The 22747-nt window shown below is 47.0% G+C and overlaps 1 protein-coding gene across 3 annotated transcripts in view; it reads right to left on the bottom strand.

The window, feature by feature from the left end:
* The window catches only part of LOC119459390 (serine-rich adhesin for platelets-like), a 299849-nt gene that overhangs the window by 230442 nt on the left and 46660 nt on the right, over positions 1 to 22747 (bottom strand). For all 3 annotated transcript variants that reach the window (XM_049671415.1, XM_037721183.2, XM_049671416.1), the window contains exon 5: positions 9594 to 9621. In XM_049671415.1, coding sequence (XP_049527372.1) covers positions 9594 to 9621 — 28 coding nt within the window. The remainder of the gene's footprint in view (positions 1 to 9593; positions 9622 to 22747) is intronic.

Genomic DNA, 22747 nt, shown 5'->3' with positions numbered 1-22747 from the left:
GACCGTGTGAGCGTTGAGCGCCCGGCAGTCACCCGGTTCTTTCTTGGGCACCAGATGGAGTGGGGAGGCCCAACTGCTGGAAGAAGGGTGAATAACACCTAGCTGGAGCATGTGCTCGAATTCCCGTTTAGCAATGGCCAGACGCTCACCGAAGAGGCGGCGTGAACGAGCTGCGACGGGTGGTGGGTGACGCTGTGCTTGGGTGGCTGATTTAAATTGCAGAGCCTCGTCACTTCAGGGAAATCTTCCGAGGATTCGAGCGTAGGGGCATGAAGGGATCAGCGTGCGGATGCCAGTGGGAGCAACAGCCGACAGAACGCCAAGGATGGAGAGGCGCGTCTTGCTGTCAATCAGGCGATGGCGGTGCATGCTGACGTCGAGGTCGAAATGGGTCAGGAAGTCGGAGCCGAGATAGGCTGATGAACGTCGGCCACGATGAAGACCCACCAGAACGTGCGCCGCAGGCCAAGGTGAAGAGTGAGGGACCGCAGACCATACGTGGCGATGGAGGTAGAGTTTGCCGCGTGGAGCGTAGGTCCAGGTGACTTAGAAACGCGGTCACGCTTGGAGGACGGCAGTACACTGACCTCGGCACCCGTGTCTACAAGGAACCGCAGGCCGGAAATGCGATCCATGACTATGAAAAGGCAGCCGGGTTGTAAGGCGAGGTCACATGCCGCCGTCAGTGATCTCGCGGTGCGTTTCCCAAACATTCGCAAAGGGACTTACACCGACGGGCGCGGTGCTGGAAAGTGCGATGGTACCAGCAGATAGGCGAGCGACGAGGACTGCGCGAGCGGTGACTGGTCGGAGAAGAGGGACGGCGGCTGGGAAATGAGGTAGAGCCGCGCTGGTCATGAAAGGACGTCCGAAGGGCGTCGATGGAAACGGCGAGCTGGTCGATCCGGGACTCTAAGCGGGCTATGATTGAGGACTGTGGTGTTGAAGAGAGGGCGGCGACTACAGGAGAAGTCGCGTCGTGGACTCGATCAGCGAGCTGGGCGAGGCGGTTGAGGGTCAAGTCCTCTGTAGCAGCCAAGACAAGGCGAATGGACTGTGGTAAGCGCTGCATTAAGAGCTCCCTCAACAGCGCACCGTTCGGGTGGACCTTGCTTGTGCCCAGGAGCTGTCGCATGCTGTTGAGCAGCTGGGAAGGGCAGCGATCTCCAAGGTCCTTGGATGTGAGCAGGTGCTGGAGGCGCGCGCTCTCGGACGCCGTGGTGCGTTCTAAAATACTCTGCTTCAGTTGCTGGTACAGGGCATCATTCAAAGGTGCAGCGATAAGGTCTGCCACTTCTTGAGCCACCTCAGAAGACAGGTTGCAAAGTAAGTGGCGAAACCGCGAAATCTCCAAGGCGATGTGTTGCAGATCGAAGATGGCTTCGACCTGGGCGAACCAAACCTGTGGGTTCTTGCGGCAGAACGTGGGCAGGTGGAGCTGTAGAGCTGCGACGTCCCGTGGGCGCGAGGTAGCATCAGGCGGAAGGTTACCCGAGGGCGGGAGGTTGCTGGAGTCGGTCATCTCTTAGGCCGGAGTCACCACTGTTGGGAACTGAGGGGTCGCAGCGGAGCGCCAGAACAAGGAGACCAGCTCTGCAGGCTTTTAGAATGGACTGGCGCGTGCCGTGCTTGCGCCGTTAGCACGCGCCGCCCAACTTTATTGTCGTCGTCATTCGCAGCCGGCCCCAAAGCGCCGACCAAGAGCACCGACCTAAGCGTCCCCGCTTAGAAGCATCGGTGGGCGCTACGAGATAAAACGGAGAAAAACCCGCAGAGTCATGTCAGGAGGAATTATAGACAAATTTTACGATGGGCAGAGCGGCGTCCCAGTCATGATGGTCGGCGGAAACGGTTGCACAGCTGATTGGAAGCACCCGAGTGATCGTGTAACGGGTTGTGTAGTCGGCAGCGACGGCTATCCATTTATTTCTGCAGACAGATAGCCGGAAAGGGCCAAAAGGTGAAGACCAACCATAAAGAATAGCTCCAATGGTACGTCAAGGGCTTGAAGGTGGAAACGATGTAACGGCAGACGGAACAGTAAATACCGGGTCAAAGGAAGCGATGTCGGACAAGCTCATACGTCCTAGAGACTCCGAGCTGACCTGCAGTAGGAATGTCATGTAGCTGTGTGAGGACAGTTTGAGGCATGTGGTAGGAATAACCAAGAACAGTTCAGGACCGTCGAGGTGCATGTTGTAACAGCACAAGACATCATCCTTCAGCACAAACATACGCAGAGAAGAGGAAGGTGTCTCAGAAGTCAGCCGAAGAATGACGCCTCGCAAGTAGGGAGCGGTAACGGCACTGCTCATCCTGATGTTCTGAAATGCAGTAAGCGACAGCACGCAGGTATACTCGCAAATGTCGGGTGAGTTACAGGATGGCGCGGCAAGCAATCAGCATCTTCATGCAATCGCCCGCTCTTATGCACAACTGTGTATGAGTACTCTTGGAGTCGTAGAGCCCACCGACCAAGAAGGCAAGTAGGATCCTTTAGGGATGAAAGCCAGCATATGGTATGATGGTCTGTAATAACTGAACAGCTGGCCGTACAAGTAGGGGCGAAATTTACCCACTGCCCAAACAAGGGCAAGGCACTCGCGTTCAGTAATGGAATAAACATGCTCCGCTTGGGACAGAAGACGGCTGGAGTACGCAATAACACGGTCGCAACCTTGCTGGCGCTGAGCCAAAACAGCGCCAATTCCATGACCGCTGGCATCGGTTCTAACTACCGTTGGAGCGGTCACGTCAAAATGGGCTAGAACTGGCGGTGAAGTGAGCCGCACGATAAGCTCAGCAAACGCAGTAGCTTGTTTCGGGCCCCAGACAAAAACCGCGTTTTTCTTCAGAAGTTCTGTGAGAGGACGTGCAACAGTTAGCGAAATTGCATACGAACCGGCGGAAGTATGAGCAGAGGCCCACAAGGCTTCGAATGTCATTGGCACAGGTCGACACAGGGAAATTCTTGACAGCACAAGCTTTCTCTGGATCGGGGCAGACGCAGGAAGAATCGACGAGGTGTCCGAGCACAGTAAGTTGCTGGCGGCCGAAGTGGCATTTTGATGAATTAAGCTGAAGCCCAGCCTTGCGGAAAACAGAAAGAATTGTCGAAAGAAGCTCGAGGTACGCAGCAAACGTTGGTGAAAAGACAGTAACGTCATCGAGGTAGCAAAGGCAGATTGACCACTTAAAACCGTGAAGGAGAGCGTCCATCGTATGTTCAAATGTAGCCGGGGCATTCATCACCATCAGCCTATATTTTTTTATGTCCACTGCAGGACGAAGGCCTCTCCCTGCGATCTCCAATTACCCCTGTCTTGCGCTAGCGTATTCCAACTTGCGCCTGCAAATTTCGTAACTTCATCATCCCATCTGGTTTTCTGCCGACCTCGACTGCGCTTCCCTTCTCTTGGTATCCATTCTGTAACCCTAATGGTCCACCGGTTATCCATCCTACGCATTACGTGGCCTGCCCAGCTCCATTTCTTCCGCTTAATGTCAACTAGAATATCGTCTACCCCCGTTTGTTCTCTGATCCACACCGCTCTCTTCCTGTCTCTTAACGTTAGTCCTAAGATTTTTCGTTCCATCGCTCTTTGTGCGGTCCTTAACTTGATCTCGAGCTTCTTTGTTAACCTCCAAGTTTCTGCCCCATATGTTAGCACCGGTAGAATGCAATGATTGTACACTTTTCTTTTCAACGACAGTGGTAAGCTCCCAGTCAGGATTTGGTAATGTCTGCCGTATGCATTCCAACCCAATTTTATTCTTCTGTAAATTTCTTTCTCGTGATCAGGGTCCCCTGTGAGTAATTGACCTAGATAAACGTACTCCTTTACAGACTCTAGAGGCTGACTGGCGATCCTGAATTCTTGTTCCCTTGCCAGGCTATTGAACATTATCTTTGTCTTCTGCATATTCATCTTCAACCCAATTCTTACACTTTCTCGATTAAGGTCCTCAATCATTTGTTGTAATTCGTCTCCATTCTTGCTGAATAGGACAATGTCATCTGCAAACCGAAGGTTGCTGAGATATTCGCCGTTGATCCTCACTCCTAAGCCTTCCCAGTCTAACAGCTTGAATTTTTCTTCTAAGCATGCAGTGAATAGCATTGGAGAGATTGTGTCTCGTTGCCTGACCCCTTTCTTGATAGGCATCTTTCTACTTTTCTTGTGGAGAACCAAGGTAGCTGTGGAATCCTTGTAGATGTTTGCTAAGATATTCACGTATGCCTCCTGTACTCCTTGATTACGCAATGCCTCAATGACTGCTGGTATCTCTACTGAATCAAATGCCTTTTCATAATCTATGAAAGCCATGTAGAGAGGTTGATTGTACTCCACAGATTTCTCGATTACCTGATTTATGACATGGATATGATCCATCGTAGAATATCCCTTCCTGAAGCCAGCCTGTTCTCTTGGTTGGCTGAAGTCAAGTGTTGCCCTGATTCTATTGGAAATTATCTTGGTGAATATTTTATACAATACTGAAAGCAAGCTAATGGGTCTATAATTCTTCAGTTCTTTAACGTCTCCCTTCTTATGGATTAGTATAATGTTGGCGTTCTTCCAGCTCTCTGGTACACATGAAGTTGTGAGGCATTGCGTATAAAGGGCCGCAAGCTTTTCAAGCATGATATCTCCTCCATCTTTGATTAAATCTACTGTTATTCCATCTTCTCCGGCAGCTTTTCCCCTGGTCATGTCTTTCAAGGCCCTTCTAACTTCAGCGCTCGTTATAGAAGGAGCCTCTGTATCCAGTTCATCACTATTTTGAATGAAAGTAGCTTGGCTGTTATGGGCACTGTACAGGTCAGTATACAATTCTTCCACTGCTTTTACTATGTCATCGAAATTGCTGATGATATTACCATGCTTATCTTTCAGTGCATAAATCTTGCCTTGTCCTATGCCAAGCTTTCTTCTTACTGATTTAATGCTGAGTCCATATTTTACGGCTTCCTCAATCTTTCCCACGTTATAATTTCGAATATCCCTTACTTTTTTTTTTTTCTTGTTGATTAGTTTTGACAGTTCAGCGAATTCTATCTGATCTCTTGAGTTGGACATTTTCATCTTCTGTCGTTTCTTTATTAGGTCCTTTGTTTCTTGGGAGAGCTTACCTACTGGTTGCCTTGGTGCCCTACCTCCCACTTCAATTGCTGCTTCTGAGATCAACCTAGTTACGGTTTCATTCATTACTTCTATGTTGTCTTTATCTTCCTTTTCTAAAGCTGCATATTTGTTTGCAAGCACCAGCCTAAATTGATCTGCTTTTACCCTTATTGCCTCTAGGTTGGCCTGTTTCCTCTTGACTAATTTCACTCTCTCTCTCTTCAAATTGAGAGAAATCCGAGACCTCACTAACCTATGGTCACTGCACTTAACCTTACCTAACACTTCTACATCCTGCACTATGCTTGGATCGGCAGAGAGTATGAAATCTATTTCATTCCTTGTTTCTCCATTAGGGCTTTTCCAGGTCCACTTCCTGTTGCTGGGGGCATTACATAACCCTGAATGGCATCACTTTAAACTGATAGAGGCCATCAGGTGTAATAAAAGCGGCCTTTTCATGGTCCATGTCGTCAAATGCAATTGGCCAGTACCCGGAGCGAAGGTCTATCGAAGAAAAAAAATTTCGCACCATGTAAACAATCGAAGCAGTCATCTATCGCGGCAGGGGCTGCGCATCTTTTTTTTTTTTTTTACTTTGTTGAGATCGCGATAGTCGACACAGAAGCGCCAGCTCTCATCCTTCTTTCTCAAGAGCACGACCAGAGAAGCCCAAGGGCTACAAGAAGGCTCAATGATATCTTGGGCAAGCATGTTGTCGACTCCCTTCTGTATGACTTGGAGCTCAATAGGGGAGACGCAGTAGGGTCGTCGGTGAATCCGGCTGGTGGAACGTTCCCGGTGTGTAACCGATGTTTCACAATAGAAGTTTGACCCAGTGGCCAGTCATCAAGATCGAAAATGTCCCGGTACAAGGCGAAAAGACATTTAAGTGCGTCCGCATGGTGGGTCGTGAAGGGTTGGTTCTTATATATGTCTTGAAAGGTTCTTATACTCGAGTTGTAGGGCCCAAACAAGCAGAAGTAGACGACGCAGTATCACCAGTGAAGGCAGAAATATGGTAGTCGGAAGCCGGGGCCAAGGTTGTAAGAGGTTGCCCTGAGGTAGCACTTGAGGACGTACGCCGAAATTCATCACAGGAAGACAGGTGGCGTTGTCTTTTATGCGGACGACCGCGTGGGGGAATGCGACGTTCTGCCACAGAAGGACGGTGGCTTTGGGCAACGCGCCGTAATCGCCGTCGGTGACAGGTGGATTGGGTGAAACGGCAATATAGGTCACGGTTCGGCAACGTAGGCGAATGTAATTGGTGGAACATAGTCGATTCAGCGCAAGATCAGGAGGATCAATGGTGTACAGTAGGGCGAGTTGGACAACACCCGCAGAGCAGTCAATAACGACCAAGTGTGCCCAACAAAAAATCAAGGCCTAAGATGATTTCGTGTGGGCACTGCTCTAAGACGTAAAACAAAACAGAAGTATGGTGTCCGGCTACAGTGACACGGGTGGCACACATCCCAGTGACAGCTTTAGTACCACCGTCAGCTACGCGGACGACGGCGAGCAGGGTAGGAGTTAGGACTTTAAAATCTTTAGACACGTACGGAGGTTCGAGTACATAGCCGATATGTGTGCTCCTGTGTCAATCAGTGCTGTTACAGGTATACCGTCCACGTCCACATTGATGAGGTTGTGATGGCCAGGCAGTGTAAGCTGAGAAATTTCGCGTCGGGTCGTCATGGCAGGCTCACCTCTCGGAGCTGCGCCCATTAGTTTTCCAAGGAGCAGCGGGAGTGAGAAGGTGATGGACAGTGACGGGGCAGAGGGGAGTGAGAAAGATGTGGGCGTGGCGAAGGGGAACAGTTTGGTGGTGCGGGCAAAGATGTTGGAGCGTTGTCTTTTTCGATGTGTGCCGGCGGGTGGGGACTGCCAGGTGGGCACCGGGTATTTTGATAGCTCGGCAAAGGCTACAAGAACTGCGACAATGGCAAGAAATATGTCCGATGCGTCCAGAGCAGAAGCAGATAGGCCTGTCATCATAGGTGTGCCATTCCTCCGGGTTTCAATAACGAGGACGAGCGAACGAACTTCGTGGTAAATCGGGTACGCCAGGTGAACGGTAGTCGGGTCTGTCGATAAGGCTAAGTGAGTGGAGTCCGACATTGGCCAACTCTTGCCGTACAATGGTCTGCATGAGAGATATTGTTGCGTGGCAATCACCTGAGGCACGAACCTGGGTAGGAACTGGAGATGCAGCTTCAATCTCCCAGCGGACGATGCGCACAATACTGTCGGATGCAGACGGCACGGATGGGAGACGGACGTCCTCGCAGGTAGATGTTGCAGCCGTATTAGGAAGGCAAGAAAAGTTGTGAGCAATACGACGGCTTTTCGCTTCTTCGAAGTGGTGGCATTCAGCAATAATGTCCTGCACTGTCGAGGAGTTCTTGATAAGAGGAGACTAAACGTGTTGTCCACGATTCCTTTGAGGATGATGTGCCTGACATTTTTTGCTTCCGGCATCTTTTCGTCAACCTTGCGACAAAGCGCAAGCACGTCCTGAATATAAGTCACATAGGACTCAGTGCAAGTCTGAACTCTGCAAGCAAGGTCATTCGGAATGGCACGCTGGCGGCTAACAGGCTTTCCAAACAAATCAGTGAGCTTTTGCTTGCACATGTCCCAGCTGGTGGGTTCCTCTTTTTGGGTCACAAACCAGACGCGTGCCATTCCCGCGACGTAAAATATCAGGTTAGCGAGCATGACGGTCTGGTCCCAGTGATTGCTCACGCTCACCCATTCGTAGAGCTGAAGCCAATCTTCAATGTCGGTCTTATCCATTCAAGAAAAGGTGCCAGGGTCACACGGTTGTGCCACAATGACGGCAGGCGCAGGTGGCGAAGCATTCCTGCCTTGAGCTGGCAATACCGATGCTGCCAAGGAGCGCCTGCTGCCTAAATCCATTGTGCGTCTTGGAGAGCCTGCACCTCCTACCAAAATGTTACGAGGAAAGAGAGGTTTAAATTATATTTACAGGATATTTAAAATGCGTCCACTGGCATACAAAGCATACAAGATGGAAAAACCAGTCCGCGCAACATCGGAGAGCGTCGTCGTCTTCTGTATCTGTCTTCAGCTTTGTCTCAAGCAGTGCTTGTTAACAATATTCGAGACACGTTGTCTGCAAGTACATGTGGCAAGAGCATACAAGAAGCAAATGACACACCAACTTGATTGAATAATAAAGTTTGTGATTTCTACGCAATACCGGTGGACCTAAAACAACAGAAAACTGAGCAAGTTGGTAGGAATTCGTGGTATAGAAAAGCAAACGTGAAAAACATGGACAGTATGAAAAAAAGCAGGAGTGCAGTTGATGGGGTTTTTCTCATTCCTCTCGTGTCCATGTTCTGCATGCCTGCTTTCATGTACCATGAAACTAGAAGATGGGGTTATCCTACATGTGCCCAAAGCACCATAAATTAACATTTGCTGCTTTAATAAACCACTCATAGTCTCATGGCAGTTCACATTCTAACTTGTTCCTCATGCCTCACAGCTGCTTCTGGGCAGATGAAGGTGCACACTTGGAGGGCAACAGATGGTGGAAATTAAGGTATACACCGATGCCTTTGCGCAGGCATTCACCTGCCTGCCATCCCTACGCTTCTCCCTGTTCCACTCCAACGGTTATCGGTGGTGGTGCTGCCCTCCCAATGGTTTGCGATGGGGGTGCTCGCGTCGCAGGATAGCCGCTCTCGGCTGCTCACGACGGAGCGTGGGTCAGCACTGGATACATACATGTATTCTTGTCGTCCGCCAGCCCCTTTTGTGTCTTGGACTTGAGCTCGCGTACGGTGCGTCTACCCGTACGGTGAGCACATACCTTGTGTTGATCGTCTCTGGATGCTAAGCCGAATATCGCTGCCTAGTGCTCGCGTGTGGTCGTACTGCGCCGAACCGCACTTATTGGAGGCCCAAGCTGAAGGAGATTGCCCAAGCTCTCGCAAGTTGGCCGAGTGGCTGTCGCGAGAGTAAGTAGCATAGCTACCAGGATTTTTTCTAGCGGCGTGTCCCAGTGGGAACTTTTGCTCTCGCAGTGACGTGCTGTAGGCGCCAATGTCTATTTTTGCCCCTGGCGAAGAAGCCCTTTGGTTCCCGCGCTGCTTCGGGACCGGGCGTTCGTGCAGTGTTGGGTGCCACCGGAGACAATAAACGGTTTCCGCTAACTCAGGGCAATACTGTGTTCTTGTGTGCTTAGCGCTTGGTAGACCCTTTGTGGCCTGAGCCGTCACAGGTGCGCGCTAGAGGCGAGGGCTGACGCGGCCCTGTGGCTAGCTAAGCTCAACCCGCAGTGGTTAGTATTCCTTTGAGACCCTAAGACTGCACAAGGTATGCTTCAGGCAAAGCTAAGGAAGTCGAAAGATTGTTAACACTAAAAGCAAACAAAGAAGCTGGAAAAACTGACAGTGGGCACTAGTAAGAAAGTCCACACCAGCTACTTACAGTATGCTGCAACTTCAGGCCTCGATCGCTAGAGAGAGATGAGGCAAAAAAGAAAGGATAATCATTCTTCTTTCATGGCATAATACAGAAACAGAAAGAGCAAAGAACATGTAGCTCAGCATTTTTCAGCTGAATGCATTTGAACTGGAATAATAGTGTATGCTAGTTTGTCATAAACAGTTCAAACGGATGGAGCCAGACGCCTGTAATCGCCCATCCAATCACTATTCCTGAAATGTAACTGTCAAAATTTGCACTTTAAAGGACAAACTACATGTACGCCTGCTACACGTAAGTTCGCGCCCGCGCACCTTGAACCTACAAGACAAGCGCGAGCGCGCATCCATTTGGCTCACATTTTCACCCTGGTAGACATTGTTATGAGAGAACAATCTCCACAAGCGCCAGCACAGAAATCTTGACGTCGTAATTTGCGCAGGGTTCATTTGCAGCTTGTTGCTCTGATCTCTCCGAGGCCTTGTGGCCATAATCGCATGGTGTGATCACAGTTCCAAATAATGTTCGCTCTTGTTTTTGCGGGCATCATATCATACAGTAAAGCGGAACCAGCATATTAATGCGTCATTGATAAACTTTTCTTAGTCGACAACATGGGTGCCTGAGGATCTGTTCCTAAAGGCATCCTTCACCCACCAATGGTGTGCGCTGCTGCAGTTGTCGGCACTGAGAACAATGCTGCTATAGGAACCCGTGATTTATAGTTCAGAGCGAAGAAATAAGTGAGCTTGTTATGTTCTCTGAAGCGGAAATATCGCCACTACTTGTTGCGGACTTCGCTTATTTGCCATCAGAGATGAGCTTCTACTAGCCAGGCCGCTCACCATTTCCTCGTAGAATTTTCTACATATTTTAAGAAAAACACGCAATAATAGAGACCTCATTGCACAAACTGACCGCTACACCTTTTCCCTCTGCATGCTTTATTTACTGCATGCCATCTACTACTAGTACCAGACGACATGCGCCGCTGAGCACCGTTGTACTGAGCGCAGTGACACTTTTGCGTCATGCTGCAGAGAAATGACAAACTATGCTTCAGACGGGTCGGTCAGCACACCTTCTCCTCTAGCCAACATAATCCTGTTGTTGCTATACGGACGCGTCTCGTTAGGCCTACGGCTGCAGGAATAGCAGAACGATCTCAGAAATTGTACGCGCTATGCACTCATAACATTTCAAGCGAGTTTAGTGAAATCAAAAGCTCATTTTAATAGTTAGTGTCAATAAACGCGAGTGAGAAACGTAGCCGTCACAAGAATTCACGCTGAAGCAGGAGTCATGGGTGCCACCATGTTGGACAACTCTATTTCTTAGTGTGCCTATACATTAGATATTTGTGCTCGCGCCGCGCTTCGATGGATCTTTCCTGCACCATGTGCACATGCGTGAGGCGCGAGCTTTCGTGCGCCAGCACGCGTACATCCCATTTGGTCTTTATTGATAGCTTCTTGGCCTTTCACGCCACCTGGTGGTAGAAATGGGAGAAAGCAATGTGCCCTTGCCTTGCAGCTGTTTTTCACATCACAGGAGATATAGGCCAAATCCATTTCAATCATGTTCTTTTCCTTTAGAATCTTAAGCAGAATTCATTTGGCATCCATCACTGCACATTGTGCCTCTACATAACACCACGCTTAAGACAAAAACTAACTCCGCAACAGTGGACTTCTTGAAATCCCATGCTCTGCCAGAAACAAATAGATAAAGGAGGGGGGGAGGAGATGTGTCTACTTTCCCACCAGGAAGGAGGGGTAGTTGCTATATCTACCGCCTCCCTCCTTGGTGCATCTGACAATTTTTCTAACACAATACAGTGAAATATTGATATAACGAACATGAGGGGACTGTGGCAAATTGTTTGTTATTCTGACAAGTCAATGTGATGAAAGCCCCAAAATTAGGCATTCCGCCCATCAACCCATCAGTTGCCAACGTATGAGCTATACCAGAAAAAGTCACTGTTAGCTCTCGGCCCACACTTTTCCATAGATTCTATGGCCACACACCACCCTAGCACCGTACAGTAAGAGTGGTGCACGCAAAAGAGACAGTGATGCCGAGAAAACCACAGACAAAGAGGAAGCTCCATGTCACCTTCAAAGCACTATGTTTCTTTTTGTTTGCTTGTTTTTGACATTCCTTGTCATGGACATTGTTTAGCTACTGTCTCGCTCGACGCACACACCTGAACTATTTCGAAAGCGGGCATAACAACCTGAAAATGGGACCACATGGCGTCCCTGTCAGAATGAAGGTTACATTTCTCTGCTTCCATAGCTGGTACGAGCGCAGAAAGAAGAGGCATGAAAGAAAGAACGAAGAGACGCGACTTCGTTGCTAGGCGATCTGGGCGAAGCAAGCACTCACAAAACCTTACGCGCCGTCGCCTGCACTATAAAAAAAAGTGTAGCTTGCACTGGACGCGCAATGCTAAAGAGACAGAGGAGCTGATGGGCACCTAGCTAGTCCTGGCTTTTGGGCTAGGCTAAGCACTATCAAGTCAACCCCAGCATTCTTTCCGTAATTTTTGATTATTGATCGATTATCGATTAACTATTGATTGGCTATCAACTGACTATTGCAAGGTATTGGCCACGTATGTGGGCTAGGCTAAGCACTACCAAGTCATCTCCAGCATTTTCCAAAATTTATTGATTATTGATCGATTATCGATTAGCTATTGATTGGCCATCGCAAAGTATTGACCACGTATTTGGGCTAGGCTAAGCACTACGAAGTGAACTCCAGCATTTTCTGGAATTTTCCAGATCGGCTATTAATTGGCTATCGATTGGTTATCGATGACTGACTACGCTTAAGTAGTCCCAACCAGCTTTTGGAGCAGCCAAAAATGCGTTTCGGAGGAGTAAAATGGACTTTAGGAGCAGGTTTATGAAAGCGATTGCAAACTATTATATGGGGCTTTTACAGTTGGCAATGCATGTGAAAGCAGTACGTGGTCACTGGTTCATAAATTCCATCCAAACACTAAAAATGACCCCCCCCTCCCCCTTTATCGCAGTCCTTAGTGTGGACTGCGACAAAGCCGTGGTTGTCCTGAGATGTGCTTGAAAAGCACAGAAGCACTTGGACGGGCTACGTGCAGAATTAGGAAACGTTTGGCAACCTTCAGCATCAGGTATCCCCCAAGGTTCTGTTCTCGGGCCGTTATTCTTTTTGATCTTCATAAACGACATTGCTCAAGACATACCGGTAAAAATCCATTTATTTGCAGACGATTGCATCTTATATAACTAAATCCAGGGTACTGATGACCAGGTTTCTCTTAACAAAGCCTTATCCCAGATGACAAATTGGTGTACTTTGTGGCAGATGCAAATAAACCACAGCAAAACGGTAGCAATGACACTTACACGTAACATGAATCCACTCACTTTCACTTATAGTATCAGCGGTAACAATCTGTCTGTAGTTTCAAGTTACAAATACCTAGGGGTGGTTATTACATCTGATCTTCGTTAGAATGATCACGTCACCTACATACACCAGAAAGCCATGAGACAACTAGGCTACTTACAATGAACACTTCCCAAAGCTTCGAGCAATGTAAAACTTTTGGCCTATAAAACGTATATAAGGCCAACACTCAAATACACTGCGGCAGTATGGGATCCGCACACAAATACAAATATAAGGAAACTAGAAAATATTCAGCGAAAGGCAGCTAGGTTTATTTTTAATTCGTACAGCAGCAAAACATCGCCAACTGCTCTGTTAATTTCCGCAAATTTGGAATCCCTACAAACAAGATGCTATCGCGAAAGGCTAAAGACATTCTACATGATATACCATGATAACCTTGGAATCGACAAAAGCACGTACTTGAAACCTCTTACACAGCATCCCACTCGTTCTTTCCACTCCAAAAAAGCGAATTTTTTTGCAAAACTAACAATTACATGAATTCTTTCTTCCCCCGTACCATCCGTGATTGGAATCGCTTGCCTAGAGAAGTAATCGAGAGCTCTTCTGTTGCCGCCTTCACTGCCACACTTGAAAATGTGAAATGATGGTGTCTTATCGTCAATGGTCTAGCGACGTTCCATGAAAGCGTCGCACTTGCTTTTCTTTATTTGATGTTTTTCCAGTTATGTTTTCTTGGTATCCCGTTGTAGCGCATGTAACCAAATACTTTTCACATTGCCAAGTGTTGAGCAACGCTCTGTCTAATGCGTCCCCACACGCGTTCATATATGAACTGTGCCATCTGAAATTTTATTATTGTATTCAGTGCCGTACTTGACACACCAATCGCATTTCTCCAGTTACGTTTGCTTGTATGTGTGCTCTTTTGTTGTTCGGGTACATTTGTACCGAAAACTGTAACCCACTTCTGCTTAAGGCCTGGAATTCAGGCTAGCAGTACTCAATAAATAAAATAAATAAATAAAATAAAAAATTTTGCTCCTGTAAATGTATTCTCTAAGATGGAGCACTCCTTTGTAAAATGTTACCGCCAGCGGTATGAAAAGCTTACGTAGTTTTTCCTGTGCTGCGATTTATTGATAATCATCTACAGTCAAAGTCCAATTTTTCGGACTCCCTAGGGGCAGCGAAAACATCCGAAAAATTGGGCAGTCCGAAAAAAATTAATGTATGCCTTTTACTGTCCTCAGGGGCTCAAATCACCACAGGTGCATCGGAAATCGCTCTGAAGGCGTGTCGTTGTGCTCGTACTGCAATAGGAGACGGCAGATGCACGCGTGTATAATTAAGGAATACATACTGTGTCCCGTAAAAATTGCCCTTACTCACTTTTGGTATGCTTCGCTGCGTAACACTGCTGTAGTGAGGCGAAGTTGACTTTCAGGAGAAGGCACTATAGAATGCGTTATGCTTTCCAAGCTTGGAAGCCACTGGGGAGGATTACAAAGGTGGAGTCAGTACCATTGCTGACAGCGGCGAATCCTTTCAATGAAAAACACGGCACCAAAAAGGAAGAGCCTTGGTAGCGAACGTAGAAGCAGGTTGGCCTAGCGTTGCCGCGGTGGTGGCTACGGCTGCCAGCAGATCTGCGTGCAAAAGCGCCTATTCGAGGCGGTGAGATAATGAAAATGGCGGCAGTGGTGGCTTCGATAAAGTTGTTTCGGACCCGCGGTCATGACAAAAAGTTCGGAAAATCGGATGACGAAGGGTTTTTGCATCTGAAATTTTAGACGTTCTTATGCATTGGCTATATGGGGATTGAACGTGGCAGTGCTGCGATGGCGTGCGGAAAATCGGTCGTTGACTGTACTTGAAATGCCAGCTCACAAAGACCAAGCTTACACCGATCCCCTTTGAAGCAGAAATGCATTGCTGGGAAGACATTTTTCCAGGGGCAACATAAGTCGTCTTATATTAGAATGTGAAGGCCCTAGGACCTTTTTTTATTATTTTATTAATTGTTTCCTATTGCCCCGACGCACAAGCGTGTCCAAACATATTAGGCAGGCAAAGTCCCAATTTGACCTGCCGAGGATGCGAGCGCCATCTGGATATGAATTTCGCAACTAACCTATCTAAGTGCACCACTGTTGGTATGGTAGAAATGCTGGAAAAGGGGTTTATGTTTGAGTTTCCTCGTAACAGAATTATGTTTTCTCGTACATTCAAATTACAATCCGACATCACTATGTCTGTAGGTTGTGGTTAAGTCATACTTTACCATTTTTCTGACGAATTTCACTGTGAGAAATTCAATTTTTGTTCACTAACACCTTGTGCCACACGGAGGGCCTGCGTGGTCGGGAGTCGGAGTGATTTGTACCACCACGGATGTCGACATCCACGCCAACGCCAGATTTTCTGCGACACGGGGCCCATAATGCTATCTCGTTAAAATGTTCTCAAATCAGGCAGTCCAATCGACGCTGTAACGATTTCTGGGTCACCATATGCCACCGCAGACCCAGAGAGCTGCAATCAACCCTGGGGTAGTATAACGTAAAACTATTCCAATCTGCTTTTATTGTGATAGAAATTAAATGGACACACCAGGCGTATTTCTGCCGTCAGCATTGCCGTGATGTTATGTATAAAGTCAATGGGCGATACCTTCGTCACCGCGCCATATGCTGTATATGCGAGTGAAAGCGTGTGAAGCAGAGTTGATGATGGCGGCTCAATCTCACGCGCGCAATGGAGGAAAGTGGGGAGAAAGTGCGCAGTCTTCCGTCGCGCGCAAGGCACCAAGGGAGGGGAGGTAGGGGCGTTCTACCCCAGCAGCTATTGGGTATGGCACGACCACACGTACGCTATCTTGAAAGCGATCTGCGATGGCGAAAGAGTGCGAGTGTTGATAGCTTCATGTGCGCAGTGTTTTCACCGCTTAGTTCGCATTGAGGCGATGCAGCACCAAGGCCAATTCGGTCGCTGCTATTGCCGCGCTTCCTTACTGCAGTGTTTTGACAGAGAGTTTCCGCAGTCATTGAGTGAGATATGGTCACGTTTACGTGTGCGCGCGACACCATGCTTGTTAATTTAGATAGTGAATTTTTACATGCTTACACTGCCGGTACAACTAACATCCTTACTTCGTACAGCTGTCTACCAATTCGCTATCGCAATCGATACTTGGCCTTTCAGGCAAAACTGCGACTTTTTATTCCAAATCCACCATTAGCCCTTCATGATAAGCCAAACGGCTGAGGCCTCGCCCAAATCGGCTTAAAAACAAATTGTAATAGTTTTGCTGTTTACCGGCGCTGTGGAAAGAGACGCCCGCCAGCTGAACCTGCTGAAGCGCCCGCCTCCATAGTTCGCTCGCTGCCCCTCAATCTACTTTTTATCGTTTTGCGCCTCAGCTAGGGTGTGCTGCGCCGCTCGGCCCACTCAATCGTATACACACTAAATACAACCGCCCTGGTCAGCAGCGACAACAGCCAGGAGAGGCCACGTGCATGCCGGCCACTTGCCGGAAGCCCCGAAAGTCTAGTGTGCGAAAATGACAAGAAACTGTGGGAAGCGCCGTCGCACGGTATGCGGAATATGAACGGCTGCACTCTTTTTCGGAGAACAAATCGGCTCGCTGTTCGCGTCCACTGACGTTCTGGCGCAGCGTGGCACAATTTTGGTAAACTTTCGTTGATTGGTGCAGGAATGCGAGCATGTATCAAAATGGCACACGAGTCCCACCCATGAGCATGTCATCACACATGGACGAGCGGAACTATGTTGTCATCTTTTCCACGATGCTAAGTTGCCACTCGCACTCTGCATTGCTCAGCCGTATGAACAAAATACCCAGCATCACTTCGGTTGAGCACTGCTTTAAAAATATTTGCAGATACACTTCGCACTCGCACTCCTTGCTTAAAGCCATGACTGACCTACACAACGCAAAAGCAGCTGACACCGAGGAGAATGATGGAGACTCTAGTGTTGCTAGTTGCAGTACACAGCATTTGCTCACTAGCTGAATGAGACTAGGGCCACTAAGGCACCCCACAACCCTGTCAGTGTAAACAGCGGCGCTGTGGTTAAAGGGACACTAGAGAGAAACAGGAAGTTCAGCTGGAATAAAAGAGGGACCTTCAGGAATGCATGCAGTTTTTGTTGGGTGCAAAAATATAAGTTATTAGCGGAGAAATTCGTAAACAAAGACCAAGTATCTCTTCTTCAATTTCTCTCACCCCAGATTCCGTGCTGAAGCAGTGTCGTCACGGATTGCATTGCTCTCAGCGAATCAGAAGGCGCCATGATACGTCACCGCTTGCGTAAACGCCTGAGGCGCTCATTCCATCATAGGCTGCATGGCCGCTACGTGTGCATTCGCTTCGACTTTTGCTTAGGTGTTCTGTGGCCGCGATGGATACCGTTGCTGACGCTGAACCTTGCAACGAAGAGCTCGCCAAGAAAGCAGGACTGCATTTGAGCGACTTCAGTGAAACGGAGCACGAAATGATCCTCCGTGCTCGCGCGGTAGGTGTTTCCGCATACGATGACGGTGAGCAGCCAGCCGCGCCAACGGAAAGCTAAGCCTTGTTTTTGTCGACGGAAGGCAAGGCGGCCGGTCCGCCAGTCGACGATGTTCTCGACAGAACAAGCGTAGAAACTTGCGCGCATACTCGGTATGGTTTTTTCATGTCTTTTTTAATGACATTCAGCACTCACCGAGCCGCCAGTTTGCTGCTGCAGGGGCATCAGTAGGGTATTTGGTGAAGGCGGCATTGATGGGACAGCTGCTGGAGAAAGGACTGGCCTCTGGGGCACACCAAGATACTTTCCGAGGGCAGGATTATATACATAATCCGAGGGCGAGAAAAGCAGGGAGCACACCATCGGTTTCTCTGGCTCTTTTGTCGTTTTATCATCGGCAGAGCAATGAGCCATTGCAAACGCCGGGGCTCATCGCGCGGCACCACATGAAAGGGCACAGTCGGGTCAACACTGCCGCTGACCCTGAGCAAGCACCTTGCGCCGTTTACACAGCCCTCAACACTACACACACGAGGCATTTTCTGGCTGTTTCCTGCAAAGTCAACGTTTTTCGAGCCTCGCAACACGCAACCAAACACTGCAACACTGTATAGCGGAACAGGCGCGTGCGATGATGCGTGGAGAAAAAACTAAACTACGTACGAAACTATCACGACCACATGTAGCGCCACGCTATTTTTTCTTATTATTTAATTCTGCACTAAACTTCTACGTCCTCGTTTGAAACGGCTTAAAAAGTTGGCAAATGCTGTTTATGTATGTTTAAGGTGTATTTAATTTTGCGTTTTATTAACAGCGATAAATCGCTCTCAACCAATCGCGGCCGAGCTGCGTTTGTGATCTCTGATGTCACGAACATGTAGTGCGGGAAATTCGAAGGGGCGTCAGCACCTATCTTTCAGTTTTCACCTTTTCTCGCTTATTAAACCTCTGCTCACAGTAAGAATGGTATGTCTGTGATCGTGTTAGGATAATCTACAATTAAAGCTGAACTTCAGGTTTCTCTTCAGTGTTCCTTTAATGAAATAAAGCCCATGTAGGGTTTCCCTATTACTCTCTTAACAATGTTATGCGCCATGAACTTCCAAATGAATTAGATTGGGCTGGATTCTTTTGCTAATTTGGCCAGACAACGTGCTGGACACGGGGGAAACGAGACACAACTGCAATTTCTGGGAGATTTTCCTGTCAACAGTACAGCCGGAAGAAATGGTAAAAGTCCGGGAGTCTCCCGGATAATCCTGAAGACTTGGCAGGTATGCCAGTTATTAATTGTGGCTCCCTAGTAAGCAGAAGCTGAAAAAGTAACAACTGTGCATTTCAAAAGGACAGCACTTATCGCCTCGGTTGCTCGAGTACAATATACTTGTTTTATTCTTTATTATTCTTTATTCATCAATTACCCCGCAGCGCCCAAAGGCGTTACAGCAGGGGTGTTACAACATGGAATAAAATACACCTTCATTCACACAATTCACTTGCTTTTCACTCAACCTATTCCACTGTTTGATTGTTCAAACAAAAAATGAGTTAGCCTACATGTTTGTCTTGACAGGGTACTCGAGGATTTTGCAATTATGATCAGTTCGTTTTGAAATTAATGAGGTTTTCGTAGGTAAATATCCCTATTCATTCCAGTTTTATTATAGTTTTTCGAATATAAAAATTTTAATCTCAGTTTATTGCGGCGAGCAGGAACACATTCCCATCCTAGCTCAGCCTTCATTGCCGCCCCACCTAGCAGCACGGTTTTGTATTTGTTTTGTAGTAGCAGATATTACCTTGGTGGGGTCCCAGACTAAGATTGGTCGAACACAAGTTGTATATGCCATACGTTTTAAATTCGCATGTGAACATCGCAGGTTTCTCTGAATGAAATTCAAAGTTTTACCAGCTTTGGCTATGATACCTGAGGTTTCCACGTACATTCAGACGACAGTAGCACACCTAGATACTTATGCGTACTGCCTTGCTTCAATAGTACATCGTTCAGATGATACCATGACTGAATTGGTTTCTTCTTTTTAGTAAATGAGATATGTACACACTTTGCTATGTTCAAAGTCCTTTTCCATTTAGTACACCAGTCATGAATAAGTGATAAGTCGTTCTGAGGTTCAATTCTATCATTGTGATGGATAATCTTTTTGTACACAACACAGTCATCCACAAACAACCGTATAGAAGATGAAATTCCGGCAGAAATGTCATTAAAATTAAAAATAATAGCGGACCTAGAACTGAGCCCTGTGGGACTCCTGACGTAACATCTGCATATTCGGAGCATTTACCATTCAGTATTACACATTGCCTTCTTTGGGAAAGGTAACTTTCAATCCATTTAAAAACAGTTGCATCAATGTTTAGGGTATTAAGCTTAAACAATAAGAGTGAATGTGATAACGTGTCGAAGGCTTTCCGAAAATCCAGGAACACACCGTCTACCTGTCCTCCTGCATCTACGCTCGATATAATGTCATGATAAAACTCAACTAGTTGTGTTGTGCAAGATAGTCCCCTACGAAAGCCATGCTGCTCATTAATTAGTACCTTATGCTCATTTAAATTATTTGATATTTCTTTGTATAAGACATGTTCAAGTATTTTACACGGGATAGACGTAAGTGATATTGCCCTATAGTTACCAACGTCTTTTTTGGACCCACCTTTATGTATCGGAACAACGTGCGCAATTTTCCAGTCATGTGGTAAAATACCTGTCAATAAAGATCTTTCAAAAATTAAATAAAGGTACATAGAAATTGGCCCCACGCAACGTTTGAGTACACATGGAGAAATTCCATTCGGGCCACTAGATTTACTCTCATCAACATCCTTCAATATTTTTTTCAATTCCATTAACACTAAGCTGAACAGAAAGCATAGGCGAAATATTCATTGTAGGTGGATGAGTATGACAAGTGTGGTTGGGTAAGAAAACCGAATGAAAAAAGTTGTTTAGGCACGCAGCTTTATCCCTGTCTTCCGTAATTATCGTACCATTATAATTTAGCTCCTGTATTCCGAAGAAATCTGAACCACACTGTTTTAAGTACTTCCAAAACATTTTAGGGTTTGATTTCATTTTGTTGCTCAGCTCGGTGAAGTAGTTATCTTTAGCTTATATTCGCGTGTAATCGTACGTAGTTTTGCAAATTTAGCAGCTGATTTTTTTTTTTAATGCGTTAGATGCCCTCTTCTTTTTCTTGATAAGCTTTAGTATATGTCTTGTTAACCATGGCTGCTTGTGCTTTTTAAGCCGTGAAGAATCAACATTGGGGATAGGCGGATTTACCAGCTCGAGTAACATATTTTTAAACTTGTCCCACATATTGTGCACATTACGCTCATCAGATAAGCACTGAAAAACAGAAAAGAAATTACGAAGTTTCTTAGCAATTGCATCGTAGTCACCCTTCTCATAAATGTAAATCATTTTACTCGTAGATAATTTCGCACGGTTTCTTTCTTTTCGAAAGGAACTTCTCCCCATTTCGATTCGACTTTTTGATTGGAACTTCTCCCCTATTTTTATACATGCTTGTGCAGATCACAACAGAGTTCCATGCTTTTGATGATGCTCTCTTATCTGCTGCACCCCTAACGAGAAAAAGAGAACCCCTAAACAATAAATCAACGCACCCTAGGGCATTGTTGAGACACCAGCCTATTCTTCCACCGTGGTCCCCAGTTTTGATCCCCTTGCTGTCCCTATGGTGTCCTGAAGGCATCGCTGAAGTATACTAAATAATGACACTTTGTTTACGCTTAGTCCTGGTGCAAATTTTCATTTCCCTTCTGCCTGGCTTGATTCATTTTTTGCCAATACTCCTTTTCCTTTACAGCGAAGCTGTATACCTCTCGTTGGTCGGAAAATTTCGTGGCGTAAAAACAAAAGCCCCATACCAGCTGTGCGATAGCTTCGCCCAGCTGGGGGAGAGAGAGCTGTGAGAGAGTGAAAGCAGAGTATAAAAATAGCATCGCGCAGCATAGGGGATGCAAGATGGAGAGGAGGAGTGAAGGCATGTGATAGTGGGACGCGTAGAGCTGCTGCCGACACCGATCGCATTTCCCCGCATTTGTGACTGCATAAGATATGTTCAGAACCTCTTTTGCAGCCAATGCCTCTGGTGGCGGCTCGGCAGGCTTCGACCAGACAATTGGACACTAGTTGCTTCAAAAAGACTGAAGTGGGAGCTAGGGAAGCTGAAACCAAGCGTCGCAAGAAGAGAACATCCCGTGTTTACATTGAGGGAAGTCAAGAGTTTGCGTAGGCGAAAAAATGAAGATCCGGAGGCTTGTGAACATGGTCGGTTGAATTCATCGTGATACTACGCAGAACATCGCAAAGAAATCCTGAGCGCCAGGAAACTACGTGTGTGGTTTGCCACTACTTTACTAGGCTTTCCCCAGCTCCGCTGGTCTCTGGTGTTTGCGGTAGCAGAGATACGCATAATTTTTACAGCAAAGCTGTATACCTTTCATTGGTCGGAAATTTTCGTGGCGCAAACACAAAATGCCAGGTTAACTACTGAAGGCAAACGGCATATCTTGCTTTGCAATCACGCATACAGCATATATATATGCTGTATATATATATATATATATATATATATCAGTGAAGTAAAGAGTGACCGGAGCCGGCACAGAAGTAGTTCAAAAAATAGAAGCACGTAGGAACAACATAACAAGACTGTACAGACGTTTCGGCCGGGGTCCGGCCTTCATCAAGAGTGGTGAAGGCCGGACCCCGGCCATCAAGACTCAGTCATCAAGAGTCTTCAAGAGTCATCAAGACTCAGTCATCAAGACAAGAGTCATCAAGACTCTTGATGAAGGCCGGACCCCGGCCGAAACGTCAGTAAAGTCTTGTTATGTTTTTCCTACGTGCTTCTATTTTTTGAACTATATATATATATATATACTTAGTGGCACGTCACCACGCTTTCATATATAAAAGGGAGACCCATCTACCAACTCATTCAGTTCATTCTAAGTCTGCCATGGGTAGACCATGGAAATCAAAGACACCAGAAGAACAGCGTGAATACAATGCTCGAGCACCATCTAGTATCATCCCGAATCATGCATCCCGAACCACGCAGGCCCTCTGCGTGGCGCATAGGTATTGCTAAACTAATTGGATTTTTCAAAGTAACATGCGAAAATTCGTAAAGTATGACTGACACACA

The sequence above is a fragment of the Dermacentor silvarum genome, chromosome 7 (assembly GCF_013339745.2).
Source record: "Dermacentor silvarum isolate Dsil-2018 chromosome 7, BIME_Dsil_1.4, whole genome shotgun sequence".
In the NCBI taxonomy this organism is placed as follows: domain Eukaryota; kingdom Metazoa; phylum Arthropoda; class Arachnida; order Ixodida; family Ixodidae; genus Dermacentor; species Dermacentor silvarum.
The sequence above is the reverse complement of the archived record's forward strand: the minus strand, read 5'-3'. Positions and strand labels throughout refer to the sequence as shown.